This window comes from Pongo pygmaeus, chromosome 16 (assembly GCF_028885625.2).
Source record: "Pongo pygmaeus isolate AG05252 chromosome 16, NHGRI_mPonPyg2-v2.0_pri, whole genome shotgun sequence".
NCBI lineage: Eukaryota > Metazoa > Chordata > Mammalia > Primates > Hominidae > Pongo > Pongo pygmaeus.
In genome coordinates, this window is record NC_072389.2 from 64,441,314 (window position 1) to 64,467,777 (window position 26,464).

The 26,464-nt window shown below is 38.8% G+C and overlaps 1 protein-coding gene across 13 annotated transcripts in view; it reads left to right on the forward strand.

The window, feature by feature from the left end:
* Window positions 1–26,464, forward strand: part of RNF111 (ring finger protein 111) — a 112,389-nt gene that overhangs the window by 60,935 nt on the left and 24,990 nt on the right. For all 13 annotated transcript variants that reach the window (XM_054451255.1, XM_054451259.1, XM_054451260.1 and 10 more), the window contains exons 3-6: window positions 5,013–5,139; window positions 8,406–8,569; window positions 11,080–11,274; window positions 21,074–21,393. In XM_054451255.1, coding sequence (XP_054307230.1) covers window positions 5,013–5,139; window positions 8,406–8,569; window positions 11,080–11,274; window positions 21,074–21,393 — 806 coding nt within the window. The remainder of the gene's footprint in view (window positions 1–5,012; window positions 5,140–8,405; window positions 8,570–11,079; window positions 11,275–21,073; window positions 21,394–26,464) is intronic.

Here is a 26,464-nt window from a genome sequence, read left to right on the forward strand (position 1 = left end):
CTATAATCCTAGCACTTTGGGAGTCCAAGGTAGGAAGATCACTTGAGCTCAGGAATTCGAGACCAGCCTGAGCAACACAGTGAGACCTCATTTGTATGAAAAATTTAAAAATTAGCTGGGCATGGTGGCAGGTACCTGTAGTCGCAGCTACTGGGGTGGCTAAGGTGGGAGGATTGCTTGAGCCCGGGAGGTCAAGGCTGCAGTGAGCTATTATCGTGCCACTGTACTCCAGCCTGGGCATCGGAGCAAGACACTTTCTCAAACACAAACAGACAAAAACCAGAGTAACTAATAATCACATGAAAAAATGCTCAGCACCATTAGTTATTTTATGTTTTATTATTATTATTATGTTTTGAGACAAGGTCTGGCTCTGTTGCCCAGGCTGGAGTGCAGTGGTGCCATCTCGGCTCACTGCAACCTCCGTCTCCCAGGCTTGAGCTATCTTCCTACCTCAGCCTTCCGAGTATCTGGGACTACAGGCATGTGCTACCATGCCCAGGTAATTTTTGTGTTTTTTGTAGAGACAGGGTTTCGCCATGTTGCCCAGGCTGGATTGAACTCCTTAGCTCGAGCAATCTGCCTGCCTCGGTCTCCCAAAGTGCTGGGATTATAGGAGTGAGCCACTGTATCCAGCCTACTTATTTTAGAAATGGGTATTAAAACCACAATGAGATACCACGTATAGCCACTGGAACAAGTTTAATGAAAAAGAGACAATAATGGGTATTGGTGAGGATGTGGAGAACCTGAAACCTTCATTTCCCTATTGGGAATGTAAAATCGTAGAGCCATTTAGGGAAACAATTTGGCAGTTCCTTAAAAAGTTAAACAAACTTACCATAGAACCTAGAAATTAAATTCCTAAGTACTTACCTAAGAGAAATGAAAGCACATGTTTGTAGGAAGACTTATACATGAATGTTCATAGGTACTTTATTTGTAATATGCAAAAACTGAGAAAAACCCAAATGTCCATCAGTGGATGAATGGATAAACAAAGTATGTTATATCCACATGATTGGATATTACTCAGCAATAAAAAAAGTGTGAATATTGATACAACAAATGAATATATTTCAACATAAATACGCTGAGTGAAAGGAGCCAAAAGTGTATGTAATGTGTGACTCCACTTAACATAAAACTTTAGAAAATACAAACCAATTCATAATGACAGAGAGCAGATCAGTTGTTGCAGGGGTATTGGAGTTGGTATAGGGGATGATGACTGACTGAAATAGGACTTGTGAGCTCTTTTGGGGTTATTGGAAATGTTCTTAAACTGGATTGTGGCAATGATTACACTCCATAAATTTACTAAAATCAGCAAAATGTACACTTAAAATGGGTGAATTTTTTTACGCTCATTATGTGAAAATTCTTAATTACAGACATTTGTAAACTGTTGGGTGACATTTGTATTGACAGGTGATAGTAATGAAGAAGCCATTCAACAACAGGTTTGTAAAAAATACAGCAAGAAAAGAAATGGAGCGTTACTTTTTTAAAAACCATTTTAACCATTTTTAAGCTTATTGTTCAGTAGTGTTAAGTATATTCTCATTGGGACCAGGTGCAGTGGCTCATACTTGTAATCCCAGCACTTTGGGGGACTGAGGTGGGAGGAGGATTACTTGAGACTAGGAGTTCGAGACCAGCCTGGGCAATGTACTAAGATCCTGTCTCTTAAAAAAGCAAACAAACAAATTAGCTGAGTGTGGTGGTGTGCACATGTAGTCCCAGCTACTCAGGAGGCTGAGTTAGGAGGATCACTGGAGCCCAGGAGATTGACAGCATGAGCGTGATTGTGCCCCTAAACTCTAGCCTGACCCTGTCTCACACACACACAAAAAAGTATGTTTACATTTGTTGTGAAACAGATCTCCAGAACTTTTCCATCTTCCAAAACTGGAACTCTATAGCCATTATACAACTCCTCTTTCTCCTCCCTCTGACCCTGGTTACCACCACCCTTCTGTTTCTACAAATTTGACTACTTTAGATACTTCACATAACTGGAATCACAGTTTTTGTCTTTTTGTGACTGGCTTATTTCACTTAGCATAATGCCCTCAAGTTTTATTTTGTTTTGTTTATAATCCAGGTGTCTTTGATTTTTTTTTTTTTTTTTTTTTTGGCCACCTAGTATGTCATGAATTCACAGGTTATAGGTTTCAGCAGTTCAGGCTCCTGTCGATTGGTTCTCACAAAGTATGCTTTTCTGGGTGGAGAATGCTGGTGCTTCAGTTGTACCTAGGTACCTTTCTCTTTGGCTTCCTTCTTTTTCTGATCTTTTTCCTTCATGTGTTTTGGGAAGCCATCTCAGCTGTAGTGCTTTATATGCTCATTATATACATTAATTCTTTTGGCAAGAATTTTGTTTGTTACAGCAATGCCAACAGCATGCTGGATAACATTGTAACTTCCAGTTTTGCCATGGTAATATTTATGGGCATTCCTTTTTGAACAGTAGCCATTTTCTTTTTCTTTCTTTTTTTTTTTTTTGAGATGGGGTCTTGCTCTGTCACCCAGGCTGGAATGCAGTGGCGTGAACTCAGCTCACTGCAACCTTTGCCTCCCAGGTTCAAGTGATTCTCCTGCCTTCTGAGTAGCTGGGATTACAGGCGCGTGCCACCACACCCAGCTAATTTTTGTATTTTTAGTAGAGACGGAGTTTTACCATGTTGGTCAGGCTGGTCTCAAACTCCTGACCTCGTGATCCTCCTGCCTCAGACTCCCAAAGTGCTAGGATTACAGGCGTGAGCCACCACACCCGGCCCACAGTAGCCATTTTCTTTTCTTTTTCTTTTTCTTTTTTTGTTGTAAGATGAAGTCTCATTCTGTCACCCAGGCTGGAGTGCATTGGCTTGATCTCGGCTTACTGCAACCCACTCCGCCTCCTGGGTTCCAGCGATCTTCCTGCCTGAGCCTCCTGAGTAGCTGGGATTACAGGCGAGCGCCACTATGGCCGGCTAATTTTTGTGTGAGCAGTAGCCATTTTCTTGATGTCTACAACATCGCTTTTTCTTGTAGATTCCTGTGTCTGTGGCCAAAGGAACAACTCCATGTTTTCTAAAAGCCCTAGAGAACAAATTGGAGGTGCCTCTTCTTTTTTCCTTTGTGTTTGTCATCTTGGTGAATTATTGGAAGATGGTGGTTTCTGGCGAAAGGCCAGATTAAATGGTTGAACTTTAAAGTATGTAAATTATACCTCAAAAAAACTATTTTAAAAAGTAGACTTACCCTGACACTAGACTCTATATCAAAGGGGTTGAATAGTTTCAAAACGGACTGTAAAATATGTGTAATATTTAAGAGAAGTATCAAAAAATATTTTAACTGCATTATTGAGGTATGATTAGTATACTAAAAGCTGAAGGAAGGTAGTGTATATAACTTGATGTGTTTGGAAAGAGGTATAACACCTGTAAAACCATCATTACAATCAATGCCATGGACTTATATCCATCACCTGCAAAAATTTCTTCCTGTCCCCTTACTTTTGTTTCCTTTTTTGGTTAGCGCACTTAATGTGATATACCCATTTAGCAAAGTTTTAAACACACAATACGTTATTGCTAATCATAGACCCTATGTTGTGCAGTAAATTTCCAGTATGTATTTCTTTTGCGTAACTGAAAATTAGAGGAGGTATCAAAAATTAATGGGGTAAAAAAAGATTTTTCAATAAATGTTTTGGTGATAGCTAGTTAGCTGTGGAGAGACAGAGCAGGATTCTATTTATATAATCTTATCTAATGTCATAACAAAAATCAGTTCTAGATACAGTAATATAAAGAATATTAAACAAAGACTTGGACCAAGTCTAATTTAATGCATATCCATCTTCTAAATAAGGACGCACTTTCCAAGCTTAGAATGATTTAGAAAAGAATGGGCATTTAAAAATGACAAATTTTGGGCTGGGCGTGGTGGCTCACGCCTGTAATCCCAGCACTTTGGGAGGCTGAGGAGGGCGGATCATGAGGTCAGGAGATCGCGACCATCCTGGCTAACACGGTGAAACCCCATCTCTACTAAAAAAAAAACAAAAAAAAACTTAGCTGGGCCTGGTGGCGGGTGCCTGTAGTCCCAGCTACTCGGGAGGCTGAGGCAGTAGAATGGCATGAACCCAGGAGGTGGAGCTTGCAGTGAGCGGAGATCGAGCCACTGCGCTCCAGCCTGGGCCACTGAGCAAGACTCTGTCTGAAGAAAAAAAAAAAGACAAATTTTGGCTGGGTGCAGTGGCTCACGCCTATAATCCCAGCACTTTGAGAGGCTGAGGGGGCCAGATCACTTGAGGTTAGAATTTCAAGACAAGAATGGGCAACATGGTGAAACCCCATCTCTACTAAAAAATTAGCCAGGTGTGGTGGTGCGTGCCTGTAGTCCCAGCTACTTGGGAGGCTGAGGCATGAGAATCACTTGAACCCAGGAGGCAGAGGAGGTTGCAGTAAGCCAAGATCATCCCACTGCACTCCAGCCTGGGCAACAGAGTGAGAAACTGTCTCAATAAATAAATAAATGACAAATTTCATAACATAAAACTAAAAAACTACAGTGTTTTTTTTTAAAGAATATATCACCTAAATGAAAACAACCTTGGAAAAAACATAAAGCTACTGTAATTACTTTGAGCTATTAAAGGGTTAATATCTTATAAAGTGGAATATCTCATACAAGATCTATAATATACTACAGATATTACAGGATAAATATCTATAAGATCTTACAAATCATGTAGAAACCACTGAACATTTGTAATGAATACACCAAATCCGTAGAAGAGGAAGTAAACATGCAAAGAAGTATAGATTAAAACAGTGATTTACCATTTTTACTGTGTGTGTTTTTCGCTCCTTGTGTATTTTTTTAAAAAACCTTTTTTGACAGATAAGATTTTTATTTTTGCAATGAATTTCTTGGTCTTCAAAGTCAAAATAAAAATTTCTGCCTAACGATTAGCTGACAGGAAGTTGCCTTTAAATGTTTTTTCTTTTTGTTTCCAGGAAGTATTGATGAAGATGTTGTGGTGATAGAAGCTTCCTCCACTCCCCAGGTTACTGCCAATGAAGAAATTAATGTTACCTCAACTGACAGTGAAGTGGAGATTGTAACAGTTGGAGAAAGCTATCGGTGAGATTTTAATTCTTAGTTAAATGTTTGAAATATTAAATGTAAATATTAAACATATTTGTGCTGCAGATATTTGCATTCTTTTTATTTATTTATTTATTTTGAGACCCAGTTTGAGTATGCATATATCAGATTAGTGGATTTTTTTTTTTTTTTGGGTAAGAGACAGAATATTGCTATGTTACCCATGCTGGACTTGAACCCCTTGGCTCAAATGATTCTCCTGTCTCATTCTCCATGGTAGATAGGACTGTAGGCACATGTCACTAAGCCTGTCTTGATTTGTGGTTTTCAAAGCAGGCTGCATTAAACTCACCTGGAGAGATAATAAAATGAAGCTATATTGTTGCCCAGACTCTTTCCCATACTTGAACTAGAATTTTAGAGGTTAGTCTTTTTAAAAGCACCCCAAGTATACAGTGAGAGTTAAGAGTTAATGCTCTGAATAAATAATAATTTTACTTAGTGTTTTATAAAATTGCGTTTTTTTGATGATATGGAGAATTGATCTCCTTTGAAATTTAGATGTGAATAATACATAAATATTGGGGATGGTACCATAATTAAAAATGAAAAAATATTAAGGGGTATTGATGTTGAAATAGCCCTTTCTGTTAGAATCTACTTGTTTCAATATGTTACTCATTGATACCAGTGAAACTTGTGCTGTTACTGTGTTAGGGCACCCTAATCAAAACATAAGTTTTGATTCCTTGTCCTTCACTCAGTAATTTTATCGGTGCTCTGAACTAACACATCAATGAAACATCCTTATCTGTTTTTATAAATAACTGGAAAAGACATTGCCCTATTGCAGAATCACTTTGACTCTCCCTCCAAAATATCAACTCCTAACATTGCATTCATCTTATACTTTAGGTGATTATAAGTATTGGTAATAATAGCAATAAAGAGTTGCTTTGTTACATTTGATACACCAAACTAATAATCTAACGGATGAATCTTAATTTTTGTGTTGGAATGAATTTAGAAGTGCATTTGCTTATTTCATGTTAATATGTTACTGATTTTAAAAGTATATATTCATATTTCTCACATCTGTTACAAACACTTAGAACATGCTTTTCCACTTGCCATTTTAACATCGAAGTGCTACTTCTAAAGGCATGGAAGTGAGCTTTCTATAACATATCCTTGTTTGTTTTAATTTTATGTGATTTTCCCCAACTCTGAGTAAAACTGGAAACCAGTGTTATGTACCACACCTATCCTGTGACTGTGCATAGTGCTTGGTACAACATTGACTCAATTTTTATGAGCTGTAAGGACTACTGAAATTACAGACCTATTTTTCCTTGTAGGACTGGAGATCTTGTTTTGGACATGATTGATGTCAAGCAGATGCATTTACCTGAGTAATAGACAATGATCTTGAAAAAGACCCACGGTGTACATGACCCATTGTTATATTTCTTATTGTTGTCTGAGATATTAATTTTGTTATTGTTTAGCTGGCTTTTGGCCCTTTAGTTTATTTTACTTATTTATTTATTTTTTGAGACGGAGTCTCCCTCTGTCACCCAGGCTGGAGGACAGTGGCGCCATCTCGGCTCACCGCAGCCTCCGTCTCCTGGGTTCAAGCAATCCTCCTCCTTCAGCCTTGTAAGTAGCTGGGGTTACAGGCATGAGCCACCACACCTGGCTAATTTTATTTGTATTTTTAGTAGAGACGGGGTTTCAGCATATTGGCCAGGCTGGTCTCGAACTCCTGACCTTGTGATCCACCCGCCTCGGCCTCCCAAAGTGCTAAGATTACAGGGATGAGCCACCACACCTGGCCTGGCCCTTTCATTTAAGAGAGTATTTCTGTGTTTTAGAGTCTTTTGTGTCAGGATTTGACAGTTGCTACTAATCATAGTGGCCACTAATACCTCCTTCAGACTTCCTCATATGTTCACTTTTTTTGCAGTTGCTCCATCTAGTAGAACATGATGCTTTCACAAAAGTACTGCAAAGTGGACCTATAACTTCCTTCAGCTATTAACAGCTTCCCAGAGATAATAGACTACTCAGTCTCATCATAGACTCTTAGTTTTTCAAGAATTTTAAATGGTGATATCTGTCCTCATACGAAACCATTTTATCCCAGGACATTTGTTTACTATCATGGCTCAAGCTATACCACAACTGTTTCTGATATGTACTATCCTATTTTGACAGTGGCTCAGTAATTAACCTTTATACTCCTTCTTAAGAATTTTATTTTAGAATTTGAACTTTGTAAACTCTAGGTTCTATAATCGTTGAAGTTCAAGTTGCGCTGAAAACGTTGAGGCCATTTTCAGCCCACTTTGACCTTTGGAGTTCTCTTCTTAGTGGTTAAGCGCCCACCCCCGATGACCTTTTATATTACACATATTTTCTGTAAATGCTGACAATAAGGTTATAAGCAGTTTTATATTTAGTTTGAGCAAGAGAAAGCGCTTGTGTTTTATTGGCCTCACCTTTCCAAAAGATTTATTTTTTTATCCTGGAGCCTTGGGACTGCGTATTCTACATATTACCCCTGTATATCCTCAGTCCAAATCATTATAGTGAGTCCTTAAAAGTATATACACCTGTAAGTAAATTTAGAACAGTGTAATGCCACACACATACTTAAATGAAGTTAGATGTTTAGGGTTCGCAGTCACATGTTTTAAAAGCATAAAGTAGCTCACGCAAGTAATATTTCTTATGGCTACCAAACTAGTAAACTAGCCACAATATCCTTACCTCTACACATCAGGAAATCTCCCTGGTGCCTGTTTATTTTTCTTTTGTTTCCTTTTATGGCAAGACTAGAAGCTTAGCTTGGTTTAGGACTCCCAAAGCAATGTTTTGCAAATCTATCCTGAGCTAAACATACAAGACCTTGTGGATATTATTAAACGTGTAGGGTGTTATTTTTATTCCTTTACCTATGGTGAATAATTTTAGCTATTAACAGAAAATGTAAATAGTTTATTATAACCTGGCTAAATACTCAAAGTAACCATGGAAGAGAGAGTAGCATTCTTGGAACAGAATCCTGTATTTTACACTAATGATTGGTACAACGTAGTATTTCTTATATTCTTAGGTCAATTAGTTGGTGATTCATTCAGCAAAGTTTACCGAGTGCCAGACATTGTGCTATTACGATTATTTCTTTGGAGAAATCTTGTATGAAAAACTTAACATTTGGTAAGAAATGCTTATGGGTTTTTGTGGTGACTAAAAATTCTTTATTTATATTTACTAACTTCATATTGATGTCGTTTAAGGTCTCGTTCAACCCTTGGACACTCCAGATCTCATTGGAGCCAGGGTTCAAGTTCTCATGCAAGTCGGCCACAGGAGCCACGGAACCGCAGCAGGATTTCTACTGTTATACAGCCCTTGAGGCAGAATGCAGCAGAAGTTGTGGACCTTACCGTTGATGAAGATGGTAAATTGAAGTAGTAACAGTAGAAAATCATGAAAGGAGTTTGATAAAAGGAAATCTCTTAATGTGCTAGAAACTCCTCCTGCTTACTGGTAATATATTATTAAACTACAGGGAAATTGTCAGATTTTTTAATCTCACGTTTTTAATTGATATCATAGGCTTGTAAATTTACATAAAATTCTCTGTGGTTATTGTTTCAATACTTGATAGCTATTTTCTCAGGAAAAAATATTTTTGTAAGTGGTAGTTTGAGGTTAGTTCAACCTAGTTTAGTTTGATTTGTAGTGATTGTCTTTAACTTGCCATGAAAAAGTAGAAGCAGTACTTTTTAAATATAAACACAAAAGCAGTATAACTGAATTTTAAATGACTAATACTGGCTATTTGAAATGTCTAACTTTACTTTTAAAAATTATGTTATCCTTCAGTATTATTGGTACCTTTTTGTGCTGCTCATTTTTTGTATTTTATTTTGGCTTACAGCTGTACCCAAGTAACTGAGGAAAGAAAACGAGAGTTGGAATACAGAGGTTAGGAAAAGTGGTAGAATTTATGAATATATGAATGAATACATATGTGAATTTGCCCACATATTAGGAATCATCTTGAGGTATTATTAGTTATATCTTAGGAAATGGTCAATCATAATTTCCTAAAAGGAAAATGGTAAGCCATATATGAGTTTGTTAGGTTTGGGAGTTAGCTATAAATTGGGCAAAGAATATATCAGGTAGATGGAAAGAGTTGATAGGTGGAAAGAGTTAGAGGCCATATACAATCAGCTCTTCTATGGGCTATTTGCAGTTTGGGTGGTCATAACTTTCAGAGTATCAGTACCCAGTTGTTTATGAAGGGATAGCTGTTTGCATTTTGTTCAACAATCTCTTGGTTTTTGTTTTGAAGCACTGTAAATGATCTGTAAGACAGTCGTTAATGTAATAGGGATTAATTAATGATTACTCAGAGTTAATTAAATATAGAGTGACTATTTTGGAAACTTTTTGTGTTCTGATGTGACACTTGCTAGCTGGTAAGTAGGAGAAGGTGATAAGAGTAACCTTTTCCACATTACAGTAAGTTCAACCAGAATTTACACTTGACTGGGTTAAAAGTATTCCAGTGATTAGTAGATGCTCCCTTTCCCCCACTAGTTTTTCTCGGTGGAAAGCTTCTCTCTTATTAAAAGTAAATCCAAAACTAAGTACATCAGAGCAGTGGTTCTCAACTAGGGGCAGTTTTCTCCCCCAAGTGATATTTGGCAATGTCTGCAGACGTTTTTGGTTTTCACAGTTAGGGGAGGATGCTACTGACATCTAATGGATAGAAACCATGGTTGTTGCTAAACATCATACATCATACATGTTCACAGTGCACATCTCCTCCCCAGCGAACAAAAAATTGTCTAGCCCAAAATGTTAGTATTGCCAAGGTTGAGAAACCCTGGTTAAACTATTTACAAATAAACAGAAGTTCTTTTCCCCCTTTTTTATGTACAAGCAATTTGCATATACAAGCATTTGGACATAGTAGCATTCACAGTGTCCCATTTGTGCCTAAGTACTATTTGTGCCTAAGGAATTAGCTTACCATACTGCATTGTATAGAAAGTCAACCCTCTCATTCCATAGCACATTAAGAGACCCCCTTTCTTTTCAGATTTAATTGTCGTGACTATGCTTTGGTTGGATTTATTCCCATTGTTCTCAATTTTAAGCAACCATTTTAAAATTAGTTCTTTGAAACTTAACTCACTCATAAGTTGAAGTCTACCTGAAATTTCTTTTACTTTCTGAGAGAAAAATGTTAATTTTTATTAGAAAGCACTGATGAGTATTAATATTTACAAAATTTTCTTTGGAAAACATATAAAAAGGCATGGAAAGAAGATTAAAACAGATATTGGAAATCATAGCTTATGTTAAGTGATTACTCTCTGTAAAGCATCATACGAAGTATGTGATCTCAGTTCATCCTAATGACAGTTCTTTGAAGAAAATTCTGATGCTTTCCCAGTTCTACAGATGAGGAAATGGAGAATGGCTAAATAACTTATTTATATTCATACTGTCGGTGAAATCAGTATTGCTATCCAGGCAGTCTTACCCTAGAATCCATATTGTGTCAGACAGTGTGGTTTGTAACACTGTTCTGACAGCTTGTGACCATGTGTACGTGCATAGCAAGGAACTTTTATTTCCTTTTAGTCTTTTCTTCTTTGTGATAGATCAGACAACTTATTTAGAAGCTACCTGAAAAACTGTTAAATCACCTAAATTATAGGAATAAGCATATCGGTGTTGGATTTTTTAAAATGCAGTAATATTTTGGTAACACGTCAGTTTGATATTGCAGTTTAGCTTTGTGAACGCTTTCTTTACCGAATGTTATTAGAGAGCTTGTATTTTTAAAGTTTTTTTATTTAATAATTATAAACACATTAGCTTACATTAAAATACAACCCTTTATCTAATTTGTTTTGAAATGCTAAGTTGACATTTTGTATTTTGTAGAACCTACTGTAGTACCAACCACTTCTGCAAGAATGGAATCACAAGCTACTAGCGCTTCCATTAACAATTCAAATCCATCTACCTCTGAGCAGGCCTCTGATACTGCTTCAGCTGTCACCGGTAGCCAACCTTCCACAGTGTCAGAGACTTCAGCTACTCTTACAAGCAATAGTACCACTGGCACTTCTATAGGAGGTATGTAAAAAAGTGGGGGAGGGGAGATTTTTGTCATTACTTTTGTTAGGAAAAGTATTATTGTTTTTAAGTCTAAGATTTTAGCTATGTTAATAAGCGGGTATTCTTACATTATAATAAACTTCATATGTTATCAAGGTAGTCTTTATTATAATTAGGCTGATTTCATATTTGAGTTTGTGTGCTATATGTGACCAGAGTATTATAGCTCAAATAAGAGAGCTTGGGGAGAAGTAAATGGCTGACACCAAAAGCATGAGCAACAAAAGCAAAAATAGATAAGTTGGACTTCATCAAAATTTAAAACTTTCGTGCATTAAAGGACATTATCAAGATAGTGAAAGACAGCCTACAGAATGGGGAGAAGAAAAATATTGCAAATCCTTTATCTGATAAGCACTTTAGAATCCAGAATCTACAAAGCACTCTTAAAACAGCCCAACAGGCTGGATGTGATGGCTCATGCTGGTAATTCCAGTACTTTGGGAGGTTGAGGCAGGAGGATCACTTGAGACCAGGAGTTCGAGACCAGCCTGGCCAACATGGTGAAACCCTATCTCTATTTATATTTAAAAAATAAAAAAGTAAAAAGAAACAAACAAAAAGCCCCAACCCAACAGAAAGACAACCCAATTTTAAAATGAGAAAAGATTTGAATAGATATTTCTGAAGAAGTTATGCAAATGACCAAGAAGCACAAGATGCTCAACATCACTAATCATTAGGAAAATGCAAATGAAAACCACAATGAGATACCACTTTGCACCCACTAGGGTGTCTATAACACAAACAAAAATAGAAAATCACCAGCGTTGGCAAGGATGTAGAGAAATTGGAACCCTTGCGAATTGCTGGTAGGAATGCAAAATGGTGCAACTGCTGAGGAAAACACTTTGATGGTTCTTCAGAAAGTTAAAATAGAGTTACCATTGGATGCACTAAGTCTACTCCTTAGGTATCTTCCCAAAATAATTGAGAATGGGGATGGGAGTTTTTAAAATTTTGGTGATATCCATTTTCTGGGGTTTTTTGGTTATGGTTTGGTCTTTTGGTGTCACATCTAAGAAACCATTGCCTAATCCAAGGTCACAAAAATTTATTCCAGAGCTTTCTTTAGTTTTAGCTCTTATCTCAAGCTAGTTCTTATGTTTCAATTAGCAGTGATATCTCTGCCTCTCTCTTGTATCCTTTGTTTAACTGAGCCTTAAACTAGCTTTCTTTCATTTTTGGATAATGGTACAGAGATAGGAACTTGCTAACTGCTTACCAATAGGGACACTGTAGACTGTGTAGCTTGTGGATTGACTAAATCACCATTAATAATGAAACCATCTTATATTTTCTATCCCTTTTTGCTTTTAATAATATCTCATTTAATTCTTTTAATATTCATGTAATTTACATCTGGCAGATTAGAAAACTACATGTGGCTGGATCAGAAAGTATTCTCTCCTCTGGAAAACTGAGGGCAGAATTGAGAAACATTCTCAGGGAGATTTCCCAGGAGTGTCTTTCTTGTTTTTTTGGCCCAGGCTAGTCTTGAAGTTCCAGGCTCAGGTGATCCTCCTACCTCAGCCTCCCAAGTAGCTAGGACTACAGGTGTGAACCACTGTGCCCAGGGGTGTCTTTTAAAAACATTCTCTGAAAAAATGTAGGCAGAAATGAAATCGGCTTTTATTTCATTTGTTGAGTACATACTCTTTTCTTAGCTTGTTACTTGGGTATCTTATATGTTATTGTATATATTTTAATTCTTAAAAAAAAAAAAATCCTTGACATGGTGAGACTCACACCTGTAATCGCTACCTGACTTCAAACTATACTACAAGGCTACAGTAACCAAAACAGCATGGTACTGGTACCAAAACAGAGATATAGATCAATGGAACAGAACAGAGCCGTCAGAAATAATGCCACATATCTACAACTATCTGATCTTTGACAAACCTGACAAAAACAAGAAATGGGGAAAGGATTCCCTATTTAATAAATGGTGCTGGGAAAACTGGCTAGCCATATGTAGAAAGCTGAAACTGGATCCCTTCCTTACACCTTATACAAAAATCAATTCAAGATGGATTAAAGACTTAAATGTTAGACCTAAAACCATAAAAACCCTAGAAGAAAACCTAGGCAATACCATTCAGGACATAGGCATGGGCAAGGACTTCATGTCTAAAACACCAAAAGCAATGGCAACAAAAGCCAAAATTGACAAATGGGATCTAATTAAACTAAAGAGCTTCTGCACAGCAAAGGAAACTACCATCAGAGTGAACAGGCAACCTAGAAAATGGGAGAAAATTTTTGCAACCTACTCATCTGACAAAGGGCTAATATCCAGAATCTACAATGAACTCCAACAAATTTACAAGAAAAAAACAAACAACCCCATCAAAAAGTGGGCGAAGGACATGAACAGACACTTCTCAAAAGAAGACATTTATGCAGCCAAAAAACACATAAAAAAATGCTCATCATCACTGGCCATCAGAGAAATGCAAATCAAAACCACAATGAGATACCATCTCACACCAGTTAGAATGGCAATCATGAAAAAGTCAGGAAACAACAGGTGCTGGAGAGGATGTGGAGAAATAGGAACACTTTTACACTGTTGGTGGGACTGTAAACTAGTTCAACCCTTGTGGAAGTCAGTGTGGCGATTCCTCAGGGATCTAGAACTAGAAATACCATTTGACCCAGCCATCCCATTACTGGGTATATACCCAAAGGACTATAAATCATGCTGCTATAAAGACACATGCACACGTATGTTTATTGCGGCATTATTCACAATAGCAAAGACTTGGAACCAACCCAAATGTCCAACAATGATAGACTGGATTAAGAAAATGTGGCACATATACACCATGGAATACTATGCAGCCATAAAAAATGATGAGTTCACGTCCTTTGTAGGGACATGGATGAAATTGGAAATCATCATTCTCAGTAAACTATCGCAAGAACAAAAACCCAAACACCGCATATTCTCACTCATAGGTGGGAATTGAACAATGAGAACACATGGACACAGGAAGGGGAACATCACACTTCGGGGACTGTTGTGGGGTGGGGGGAGGGGGGAGGGATAGCATTGGGAGATATACCTAATGCTAGATGACGAGTTGGTGGGTGCAGCACACCAGCATGGCACATGTATACATATGTAACTTACCTGCACATTGCGCACATGTACCATAGAGCCTAAAGTATAATAATAATAATAATAATAAAAAGAAAAAAACAAAAAACAAAAAACAAACAAACAAAAATCCTTGACATGGTGAGACTCACACCTGTAATCCCAGCTCTTTGAGAGGCCAGGGACGCAGATCACTCGAGGCCAGGAGTTCAAGACCAGCCTAGGCAACGTGGTGAAACCTTGTCTCTTTTGAAGAAAAAAACAAAACAAAACAAAACAAACCAGAAAATTGCAGAAATTAGTGAGGCGTGGTGACACACACCTGTAGTCCCAGCTCCTCAGAGACTGAGTCAGGAGAATCATGTGATCCTGACAAGTCGAGGCTGCAGTGATCCTCGATGGCACTGCTACACTCCAGCCCGGATGACAGAGTAAGACCCTGTTTTAAAAAATAAAAAAATTATTGATGTTGGCATTTCTCTTAACATTTCAGAAATGAAGAAACCTGAGAAGTTAAGTACCTTGACAAAATTGTAATAATCTTTGAGGCAGGGATTTGACTTCTCATTGACTCCTGTCTCCTGTTATAGCTTTATGTAGCATTATTATTGTTATTTTTTTTGTGTGTGTGAGACAGGTCTGACTCTTGCCCAGGCCCGTGTGCAGTGGCACAATCTTGTCTCACTGCAGTCTCCACCTCCCAGGCTCAAGTGATCCTCCCGAGTAGCTGGGGGACCATAGGCATGACCACCACGTCCAGCTAATTTTTGTATTTTAGTAGAGATGGGGTTTTGCCATGTTGCCATGTTGCTCACACTTGCCTCAGTCTCCTGGGCTCGAGCAATCCACCTGCCTCAGCCTCCAGAAGTGCTGGGATTACAGGTGTGAACTACCACACTCGGCCTATGTGTGGCATTATTCTTACATACATTTTATGTGATACAGTCCCAACTTTATTTCCGAATATTCCGAAAGCTTTTATATATAAATCTTTGTTCATTCACAAATCAGATTTAATTTCTGAGCATCTTGGCTACAGTCCTAAATGGGCCTCTCTTAAGGTCCATTTCCTTCCAGGACCCTATGGAACATCAGTTCAACTGTTTTCTCCACAACCTGTCCTTATGTTGTACCTTTTTGAATATTTCCAACCCTCACATTCAGGCCATCTAGCTTCACACTTATCCAAGTTCCTCCGTAAATTTATGGTTTCTAATCCTGGGCTTTCTGTAGGAAATCACCATTGTCTTGATCAGTTCCCTTTCCTTCCTCTAAGTGCCTATTTCAAAACACTCTGCTTTTCCTCAAGGTTTCCATTCCCCAGGGGAAATTTAAAAAAAATGAATAAATGAAAGTTCTTAAGCATGAACTCCTGCAACTTCCAATGCCTCCATATAAACTTTTGTGGCTCTCTACCTGTCCTCCTCTACTAATTCCTAGTCTCCTAACTCCTTCCGTCCCTTCCAGTTCCTTTATCTGTGCTCTACCTCTTATCCTTTCCTTTGTCCTTAACCTTGCTTTAACTGTTATCTTCCTTGTGTCTTCGGCATCTTCTCTGGTTTCATTTCCTTAGTACATGCACATGTACACTTGTTTTTGTCTATGTACATTTAAGTGTATTTTTGTCACACTAAACTCTTTCCTGTAATGGGCTTCTGACTCCTTTCATAATGAATAAACATGATCTTTTAAAATCTGACAGTTGTCTCCTTTTCATAATTCATTTTCTTCCCAGGACTGTGTTCTCATCCCCCTTTTCACTAGCCCATTTCATAACTGTAAGTGTTGTCACCTATCACTAGTATGCTGATGACTCTCTCTTCTGTGTTTTTTGGCCACTGTATTTGTTTTAAACTTCTTTTTTTTTTTTTTTTTTTGAGACAGGGTCTTGCTTTGTCACATAGGCTAGAGTGCAGGCTCACTGCAGCCTCCACTTCCAGGCTCAAGTGATCCTCCTGCATCAGCCCCACAAGTAGCTGGGACTACAGGCACACTCCACCACACCTGGCCAATTTATGTATTTTTTGTAGAGATAGGGTTTTGCCATGTTGCCCAGGCTGGTCTCGAACTCCTGGACTCAGGTAATTCACTTGCCTCAGCTTCCCAAAGTGCTGGGATTACAAGTGTGAGCCACCATGCCCGGCCATTTTAGAGTTTCATATCCAATTGCTTCTTGGACATCTGTCCTGGACCATTCTGCAGTCAGTTCAAACTCAATGTGCCACAAACAGCTCATTATCTGCCTGACCTCTCCATGTGGTCCTTGTGTTATGCCTACATGATATCTTATAGATTCATTTGTTTAACACATATTTATTGATGGCACACTATATGTCAGGCACTGTTCTAGGCAGTGGGAACAAAACAGATAAATTTTTGTTCTAACAGAGCTTACTCTCCAGTGGATAGCAATAGCTAACATTTGTTGAGCCTATAGTGTTGGCCGGTGGATTTGCCTATAATAACTGATTTTTGCAGTAACCAGTGAGGCAGATTTTATTACTCTTCTCATTCTACAGGTGAAGTAACATATCCAAGGTTATATGATAGTGGAGCAAGAATTCAAACCTAGGCAGTCTGGCGTGGTACCTCTACTTTTCCCCTTTATGCCAAGATTTCTCAGCCTTGGCACTAATATTGACTTTGGGCCAGATAGTTCTTACAGTGGGAGGTGGGGAAGGGCTGTGCTTACAGGATATTTACCACTATCCTTGGTTTGTAGCCTCTAAATTCCAGTAACATCACCTCCCTTCCAGTTGTGACAACCAAAAATGTCTCCAGGCATTGCCAGATACTGGGGACAGCATTGCTTTATGCTGTGCTAGAACCCAGTGTTTCTGTTCTAATACTGGTTGATTTGTATCCTAAATTGTCTCCATGCTTGATGATGAGCTTCCTTAAGGGCCAAAGAGCAAGTGTTTCTCTTCTTGGCACTTAGCTACGTAATTGCATGCTGCTTTTCCCTTGTGAGTTGAAATTAAGTATAGAAAGTGCTTATTGAGCCACCTACATTGTGCAAGCATGTTTCTGGTTGCTAGAGGTAAAAACAGCAAAGGCAGACCATACTGTAAGTTATGTTAAAGGCCAGGACTTTCATTTTCACCTTTGTATTATCCAGTGCCTTTTGTAGATCTTTTATGATGACTTTATTATGTGTAAGACTGTTGAATGAATGAGTAATTTATGCCTGCATCTAGATAATCCTGCTAGAGTTACTGAAGGCACTCCTAGGAGGCACTTTAAACAAATTATTGTCACTAGGTTGTGGAGTTAATTTCCCTAATGCAGATTCATAATTGTCTCATTTTTAGTGGGCCCTCTATGGGCTAATTTTAATAGAAAAGGAAGTGTTTTATTTACTGAATCATACATCTTTGTATTTCACCTCTAATTTATGACAATTTTATTTGGGTAGTAACTCTCGAATGAGAGGCTAATTGGTTGTCTTTACTTTTAGATGCAAGCCTATTTGAGAAACAAAGAGGTCCTGGACTATATATATTCAAAATGCTCAAAGGCAAAAGAGGACAAGCTATTTCTGAACAGATACATGTCATATCCATCACTTTAGTGATGGTTACAAACTGGTACCCTGACTTTTAGAGTCAACGTAACCCTCAAATAACTTGGTTTGTAAAATTTAAGTGTCAGAGTTGGAAGGAACCATGAAGGTAGTTTAGTGTATCCCAGTGAGTGAACTTGGTGTCCCAAAAGTTTTCAACCTTTTTTTCCTGATGCAGTACACAATAAATGATGTTGACTTGTATAACACTTTTACGTAGAGACTAAGATAAAACCCTGAAAATGCTGTAGCAAGTAAAGCTACTGTAATAATGAGTAATTACTATACATATTATAATTTATAGGAAACAGTTACTTAATGTTGGGTTCAGCATAGCCCTAAAAGACTTTCGATCGTGGTCAGTTCCTGATAACGCTAGTTTTAACACTGACCAGGTTATTCAACACATTTGGAATACAAGTGAATGAAAGTAACATAATTATAGAACTGACTTTGGAACTGCTTTTATTTGTTTTAAAAAGTAAATAATCTGGCCGGGCGTGGTGCTCCACACCTGTAATCCCAGCACTTTGGGAGGTCGAGGTGGGTGGATCATGAGGTCAGGAGATCGATACCATCCTGGCTAACACGGTGAAACCCCGTTTCTACTAAAAATACAAAAAAATTAGCCGGGCGTGGTGGCAGGCGCCTGTAGTCCCAGCTACTCGGGAGGCTGAGGCAGGAGAATGGCATGAACCCAGGAGGCGGAGCTTGCAATGAACGGAGATTGCGCCACTGCACTCTAGCCTGGGCGACAGAGCAAGACTCTGTCTCGAAAAAAATAATAATAATTTGTTGACTTTGTTTTTATTGCAAATTACAATATTTAACATAATTCTAGGGGCAGTTAGAGGTTAGTTTCAGTTTGTATTTTTCTTCCGTCCAAGTTCATAGACCTGTGAATTCTAGTTCCCAGGTTAAGAACCTTTACAAAAGGGTTTGGGAGATTAGCCCCATAGGCCAGGCTAGCAGCTTGGAAAAAATGAATACACAGAAATTTAGATTAGAGCTACTGTGTAACAGAGGTTAGAGCACAGACCTTGAAGAGATGAGAATCAGGAAAGGCAGGATAAGACATGTAAGAGAGGGCAGAGCCAGGAGAATTTTAGGGAAATTTGCTGAATCTTACCAAGCAGAGCCTGAAGCACCCCCCTACCCAGGTTCATTTATGTGAACCCATAATTCCCTTTATTATTTAAGCTGTTTTGGTTGGATTTTTATTTTATTTGTAAACAAGCAGAAGATTCCTAATTGATATATTGGCCCAGAAGAGATTAGTTAGGTACTTTGAGCCACATAGGAGCAGGGTATCCCTACTCTTGGGTACTCTAAAATCAAGCCTAGGGCAGTAATGTTCCAGAATTCTAAGGGTTCTGAGGAGATGCCTCAGAATCAGAGTGGGGGGTTAAGGATGGCAGCAGGGCGGGGCTTTGGCTTTAGGCTCTTCACTCTTGTAATTTAATCAGAAGCTTCAATTTTTAAAAATCTCTTTTATATAGTTTCCACATAATATTTAGTTTGAGGAAGAGTTTCTGGGTTTTAAATGAATTTGAAACACTGGGACAGACTTTCAGGGGATACTTTTGCAGTTCTTTTGCCGTAGAAGAACATACCTTCAAAATAAGTGGGCATGTGGCAGAGAGCATAATCAGGACTCATGTGTTTTATACCGAGAAATTTATCTTTTCTAACAACCATGCAAGACAATTTTATTACCACATTTTATAGATGAAAAGGAGGTTAAATAACTTTCCTAAGGTCACATTGCTAAAAGAAAGGTCCCAGATTAGAACCCAGATTCATTTGACTCCATGTTTCTTTCCCCACTATGTGACACTAAGTCATTAGATTACTTTAAAGCACATTTTATTTTCCAAGTATTAGAGTCTAATCATTTCTTATGTTCTATTGGTTCTGACTATAGAGTCCAAAGGAAGGAAAAAAGATAATGGTCCAGACGTGGTGGCTCATGCCTTTAATCCATGCACTTTGGGATGCTGAGGTGGGCGGATCACCTGAGCTCAGGAAGGAGCTTAAGACCAGCCTGGGCAATGTGGCAAAATCTTGCCTCTACAAAAAATACAAAAATTAGCCAGGCATGGTGGTGTGTGCCTATGGTCCCAGCTACTTAGGAGGCTGAGGCAGGAGAATCTGTTGAGCCTGGGAGGCGGAGGTTGCACTGAGCCAAGATCGAGCCGCTGCACTCCAGCCTGGGAGACAGAGTGAGACCCGGTCTTCAAAAAAAAAAAAAAAAAAAAATATATATATATATATATTTGTGTTGGCGGATAGTGAGACTTCACCAGATACACTCTGACTTGGGTGGCTGTGTCTTAAGGTGAGATTTTAAGAAGTACATAGCTGTCTGCATTATGTAGGAATGATTTATGATATTAGGGGTTCATGGAGCTCAGGGGAAGAGCATTTGCTTTGTAGCGTATAGTGGAAGGACTCGTATTTTTAAACTTTTAAAATACAGTTTTACTGGTAATAAATCATTTGTTATGCCATAGGAAAACATGATCTATTGCCATACTTACACATCACAGTAAATATGAGCCTCCTGAAGAATTTAGAGTTTCACGAAAATCCCAATGAAGACCACTGCATAAAATCATATGATGTATATGTTAAGAATATGGCACTATCGGCCAGGCACGGTGGCTCACGCCTGTAATCCCAGCACTTTGGGAGGCTGAGGTGGGCAGATCACCTGAGGTTGGGAGTTCAAGACCAGCCTGACCAACATGGAGAAACCCCATCTGTACTAAAAATACAAAATTAGCTGGGCGTGATGGCGCATGCCTGTAATCCCAGCTACTCAGGAGGCCGAGGGAGGAGAATCGCTTGAACCCAGGAGGCGGAGGTTTGGTGAGCCAAGATGGCGCCACTGCACTCCAGCCTGTGCAACAAGAGCAAGACTCCATCTCAAAAAAAAAAAAAAAGAATGTGACACTATCACATTATTTACAGAGATTTGAATTTACTGAACATTTCTTTAAACATTTATTATTTATACCCCATACCTATTTTTTTACACAGTGATATTTCATGATTTGATTATTCTGTGCATTTTTTTCTGTTTCAAGATGACTCAAGGAGAACTACATCTAGTGCTGTAATGGAAACTGGCCCTCCTGCAATGCCAAGGTTACCTTCCTGCTGTCCCCAGCACTCACCATGTGGAGGGTCGTCACAGAACCACCATGCATTAGGACATCCTCATACAAGTTGCTTTCAGCAGCATGGTCACCATTTTCAACATCATCACCACCACCACCATACTCCCCACCCAGCTGTCCCAGTTTCTCCTTCCTTTAGTGATCCTGCTTGCCCTGTGGAAAGACCTCCACAAGTACAAGCACCTTGTGGAGCAAATAGTAGTTCTGGTACCAGCTATCATGAACAGGTATGTGGAATTTGAGTCATTCTTTCTTTCCTGCCTCCCTTGTCTCTCTCTCTCTCCTTCTCCCTTTTCTGTCTCTTCCTCTTCCTTCATTCCTGTCTCTCTCCCTCCCTCCATTTCTCTCCCTACTTTCTTCCCTCCCTGCCTCCCTCTGTTTCTTTTTTTTTTTTTTTTAACTCCCTCCCATTCTTCCTTCCTTTCCTCTCTCTCTTCTCCTCCTTCCTTCCCTCTTGTCTTCCCCTTCATTCCTTCCCTTTCCTTTCTCCTTTCCCTTCGCCTTCTTCCTGTTTTAGATGGCTGGAAAACCCAGCGTGAGGGAGTAACTACTTGCTTTAAAACCAACCCACCTTTCTTTTTTAATTGTGGTGGCTTCGGGAAGAGGAAAAAAACCCTAGGGATAGATTTTATACACTAAATTAGTCACATTCTTACATTCGAAAATGGCCTAATTTAGTGGTCTGTGGTTTATTTTTAATTAAGTCTCTGGGATTTTCAGGTGGACTAAATTATTACAACTAATTGAATGGGCCAGGGATGTGGGTAATCAAAACTGATACTTAATCTAAAAATCACTTTTTTAAAAATTCTGGAATGGTTTTTGATGTTTTTAGTTAAATACAGTTGAATCTGATCTTTGGGATCTTATTTTAAACAAATTGTTGAAACTCTAGTGTCCAGCTAATTCATGAAAAATTGGAAAATTCTCCCAGTTTTCCCCTTTTACCTCCTACTCTAGAGTTCACTATAACCTTCACTCATCTAGAAATAAACAGCCTTCTCATTTGCAGACCTGTAGCATGTTTTCTCAGGGGCAGATGAGGTTTTCAGTTTATGGAGAATCAAAATGTCAGCAAAAAATTATAATTAAGTAAATTAGTTGGTATTATTATTGAGTTGGTAAAATGTCAACTAATATTAAATTAGTATTGGCAATCACGTGGAGTAAAAGAAGTCAAGTGTTCCATGCTACTTTAACTTTTGTTATGTCACTTCCGTGTACGATTGTGATATAAGTCTGCGTGTTGCAACTCAGGAGGCTGAGGCAGGAGAATTGCTTGAACCCGGGAGGCGGAGGTTGCAGTGAGCCGAGATCACGCCATTGCACTCCAGCCTGGGCGACAGAATGAGATGCTGTCTCAAAAAAACAATAACAACAAAGAACAAAAGATGTAATTTCAGAGAAAAATTGTAATTTTGACATATAATATTCCAGAAAAAAAGTGCTGCAAGAAAAGTCAAAGAGGCTGGCATGGTGGCTCACGCCTGTAATCCCAGCACTTTGGGAGGCCAAGGCGAGTGGATCACCTGAGGTCAGAAGTTCAAGACCAGCCTGGCCAACATGGTGAAATCCCGTTTCTACTAAAATACAAAAATTAGCTGGGTGTGGTGCTGTGTGCCTGTAGTCCCAGCTACTCAGGAGGCTGAGGCAGGAGAATCACTTTAACCTTAGAGGTGGAGGTTGTAGTGAGCTAAGATCGTGCCACTGCACTCTAGCCTAGGCAACAGGGCAAGACTCCAAAGTTTTTTTTTTTTTTTCTTTTTTTTGAGACTGAGTCTCACTCTTGTTGCCTAGGATTACAGGCATTAAGCCACCGTGCTCGGCCAAGCTACCACTTTTCTATGTCACCTGACCTTTCCTAAAGTACTTGCCTCATTTTTTAAAATTTTGATGTTATGTCTTCTGGGTCTGACAGATTAAAAATAATTAACAAGGGCTGGGCGCGGTGGCTCATGCCTGTAATCCGAGCACTCTGGGAGGCCAAAGTGGGTGGATCACGAGATCAGGAGTTCGAGACCAGCCTGACCAACATGGTGAAACCCCATCTCTACTAAAAATACAAAAATCAGTCGGGTGTGTGGCGCGTGCCTGTAATCCCAGCTACTCAGGAGACTGAGGCAAGAGAATCGATTGAACCTGGGAGGCGGAGGTTGCAGTGAGCCGAGATCATGCCATTGCACTCCAGCCTGGGCGACAGAACAAGACTCTGTCTCAAAAAAAAAAAAAAAAAAAAAAAAATTAAGGAGTTGTATTCTCTTTAAAAATACAGCTGGTACTATCAAGAGGAAGTTTGAATTGAGTAGAAAATATAATTAAAGAGATTTTAGGTGTTATTTCGGTTTTGGTAACATTTCTTGGTATTAACGGATTGTCGAGACCTGTCCTATCTCTTGGGAACGAGGGAGCATCAAGAAGAATTTTCCAGTGGATTGAATGAAAGGATCTGCTTGAAAGTATAACTTTATTTTGCTGTAAATTTGGTTACATGATGCTTCATAAGTATTGTAGGAAAATGGTGAAGAGGTGGGTGTACCAGCTTTTCCTACATTCATTAAAGAGCTGCCAAAAGTCTCATTTGCAGAATAGTTTGTTATTAATAAAATAATACAGCTAGTTTGAGACATCAATTATGTGTACAACTTTTTATTTCAGCTTGAGTTAATTATAAGTAGGATCTCTTTTACAGTTGTATTCAGTGTGAAATAAATATAACCCATTTACCCACCTGTAAGTATTAGTAGAAGTATTTGGACTGCAAACAAAACTTGAGAAGAATCAGCGGGATCCCAGGCATTCAGTGGTGCTAATGGGTTTGAAGGTAAAGAGAGTGAGATTTTTGAAGACAACAGTTTGAGACTCATATTGATGTTTGTAGGACTCTAAAATTAACCAAATGCTGATAAAATAGCCTCATATAGTCTTCACTTTAGACCTATTTGGGTACAGCAGAAAGTAGAGGAGCAGAAGAAGCAAACAAAACCTGAGATTTGTGATTTTGTAGATATCTTACGTTTGAGTGCCAGAAAAATTTTTTATTTTTATTTTTTATTTTGTAGATAAAAATTTTTTATTTTGTAGATATCTTATGTTTGAGTGCCAGAAAATTTTTTTATTTTGTAGATATCTTATGTTTGAGTGTCAAAGAAAAATTAGACCGGCAAACTGAGAAGATGGAGTAGTCACGTAGATAGTCCTCACTGCTTGCTTTGATATGGTATGGCTTTCATCCCTACCCACCCCTGCCACACCACACCCACCCCCCAACCCCACGCCACCTCCTGCTTTTTTTTTTTTTTTTTTTTTTTTTTTTTTTTTAAGAGAGGATCTTGCCTTGATTCTCAGGCTGGCCTTAAACTCCTGGGCTCAAGTAATCCTCCTGCCCCAGACTTCTAATTGGCTGGGACTACAGGCATGTACCACCGTGCCTAGTAGTTTAATTAGTGTGATACGTCATGTATCATCTGTGTAAGCCAATTATTATGTCCCATCACTATACTCATCTTGCTTACCCTTGATTGTCCTTCGAGAGTAAGAATTGAATGAACTGGAATTGTGAAGAAGAGGGTTCTCATTACTGTTTTTATTTTCCCTTTATTCTTTAATTTTACCGTCAGTTTCTTCTAGGAATTACTTTACTCTGGGAATGTTCTTAATCGCTGACTAGAGATGAAGATAAAATGAAATTTGGTCACCTTCATAAGATGTTGATATTCTAGTCCATTTGCTAATTTTAGTCTAAATAGTAGGGAAAGGATTTGAACCATAAACATAAATTCAGTCTTAAAACATTATTCTTAAACCGTATTTACCTGAATTGAAGACATACGTTGTATTTGCCAATTCAACAGAAGAACAGACATATACTTGATTGTACAGCTCAACAGAAGGAGAACAGACATATATACTTGATTGTAGATAAATAATACAGAAGAAAGGAGCTCCTCCTTTTCTCTTTCCCAACTTGAGTATCATCATGCCTCTTTCCTTTCAGCACCCAGAGTTCCTTTTGTTTCTATTCTTCCCCCTAAACCTAGAGCTCACTGAAATTAAAAAGACTGCTGTGGTTCCTCTCAGGACTGTTGGGTGACTTGGGCCTTTGACAAATGCATTACCCTAGGTTTTTTCATCTCCAGCCCCTCAGCTTCCAGTATTGCACAGTTGCTGTATATAATTCCATATATAACATCAGAGCTTTATGATCTTTAATCACATTTTGAAAAGTATGGTTCCATTGAACCTAAGCAGTAGGTTTGTATTCAAGAATACGAAGAAGTGGCCGGGTGCGGTGGCTCACGCCTGTCATCCCAGCACTTTGGGAGGCCAAGGCAGGCGGATCACGAAGTCAGGAGATCGAGACCATCCTGGCTAACATGGTGAAACCCCGTCTCTACTAAAAATACAAAAAAAGTAGCCGGGCATGGTGGTGGGTGCCTGTAGTCCCAGCTACTCAGGAGGCTGAGGCAGGAGAATGGGCCTGAACCCGGGAGGCGGAGCTTGCAGTGAGCCGAGATCACGCCGCTGCACTCCAGCCTGGGCAACAGAGCGAGACTCCATCTCAAAAAAAAAAAAAGAATACAAAGAAGTGATTCTTGCCTTTGCTCTAGAGTAGAGGTGAAAGTGTTTTGCTTAGGATTTTTCCAGATGCTTTTGGAAGGCAGTGCATAGTGGCTTACGCCTGAAATCCTAGCACCTTGGGAGGCTGAGACGGGTGGATTGCTTGACCGTAAGAGTTCGAGACCACCCTGTGCAACATGGTGAAACCCCGTCTCTAACAAAACGAAACAAAAAACCATAAATTAGCTGGGCGTGGGGTCTCGTGCCTTTAGTTCTAGCTTCTTGTGGGTGGCTGAGGTAGGAGAATCACTTGAGCCTAGGAGGTTGCAGTGAGCCAAGATTGTGCCACTGCACTCCAGCCTGGGTAACAGAGATCCTGTCTCAAAAAAAAAAAAAAAAAAAAAAAAAAAAAAAGCTTTTGGAGGAAAATATTACTGATGAGTGGAAGTGGAATGTACCCTCTGGTTTATTTCCCAACTTAGTTAATGGGCTTTCCCTAATATCATATTCCTAATACAAGCATACCTTGGAGATACTGCAGGTTTGGTTCCAGATAACCACAATAAATACAGTAAAGTGAATATTGCAATAAAGCAAGTCACGTGAATTTTTTTGTTTCCCAGTACATATAAAATTTAATGTTTACACTGTACTAAGTCCACTGTACAGTGACATTATGTTTAAAAAAAGTACATGCTTCAATTTGAAAATACTTCAGTTTAAAAATACCTCATTGTACAT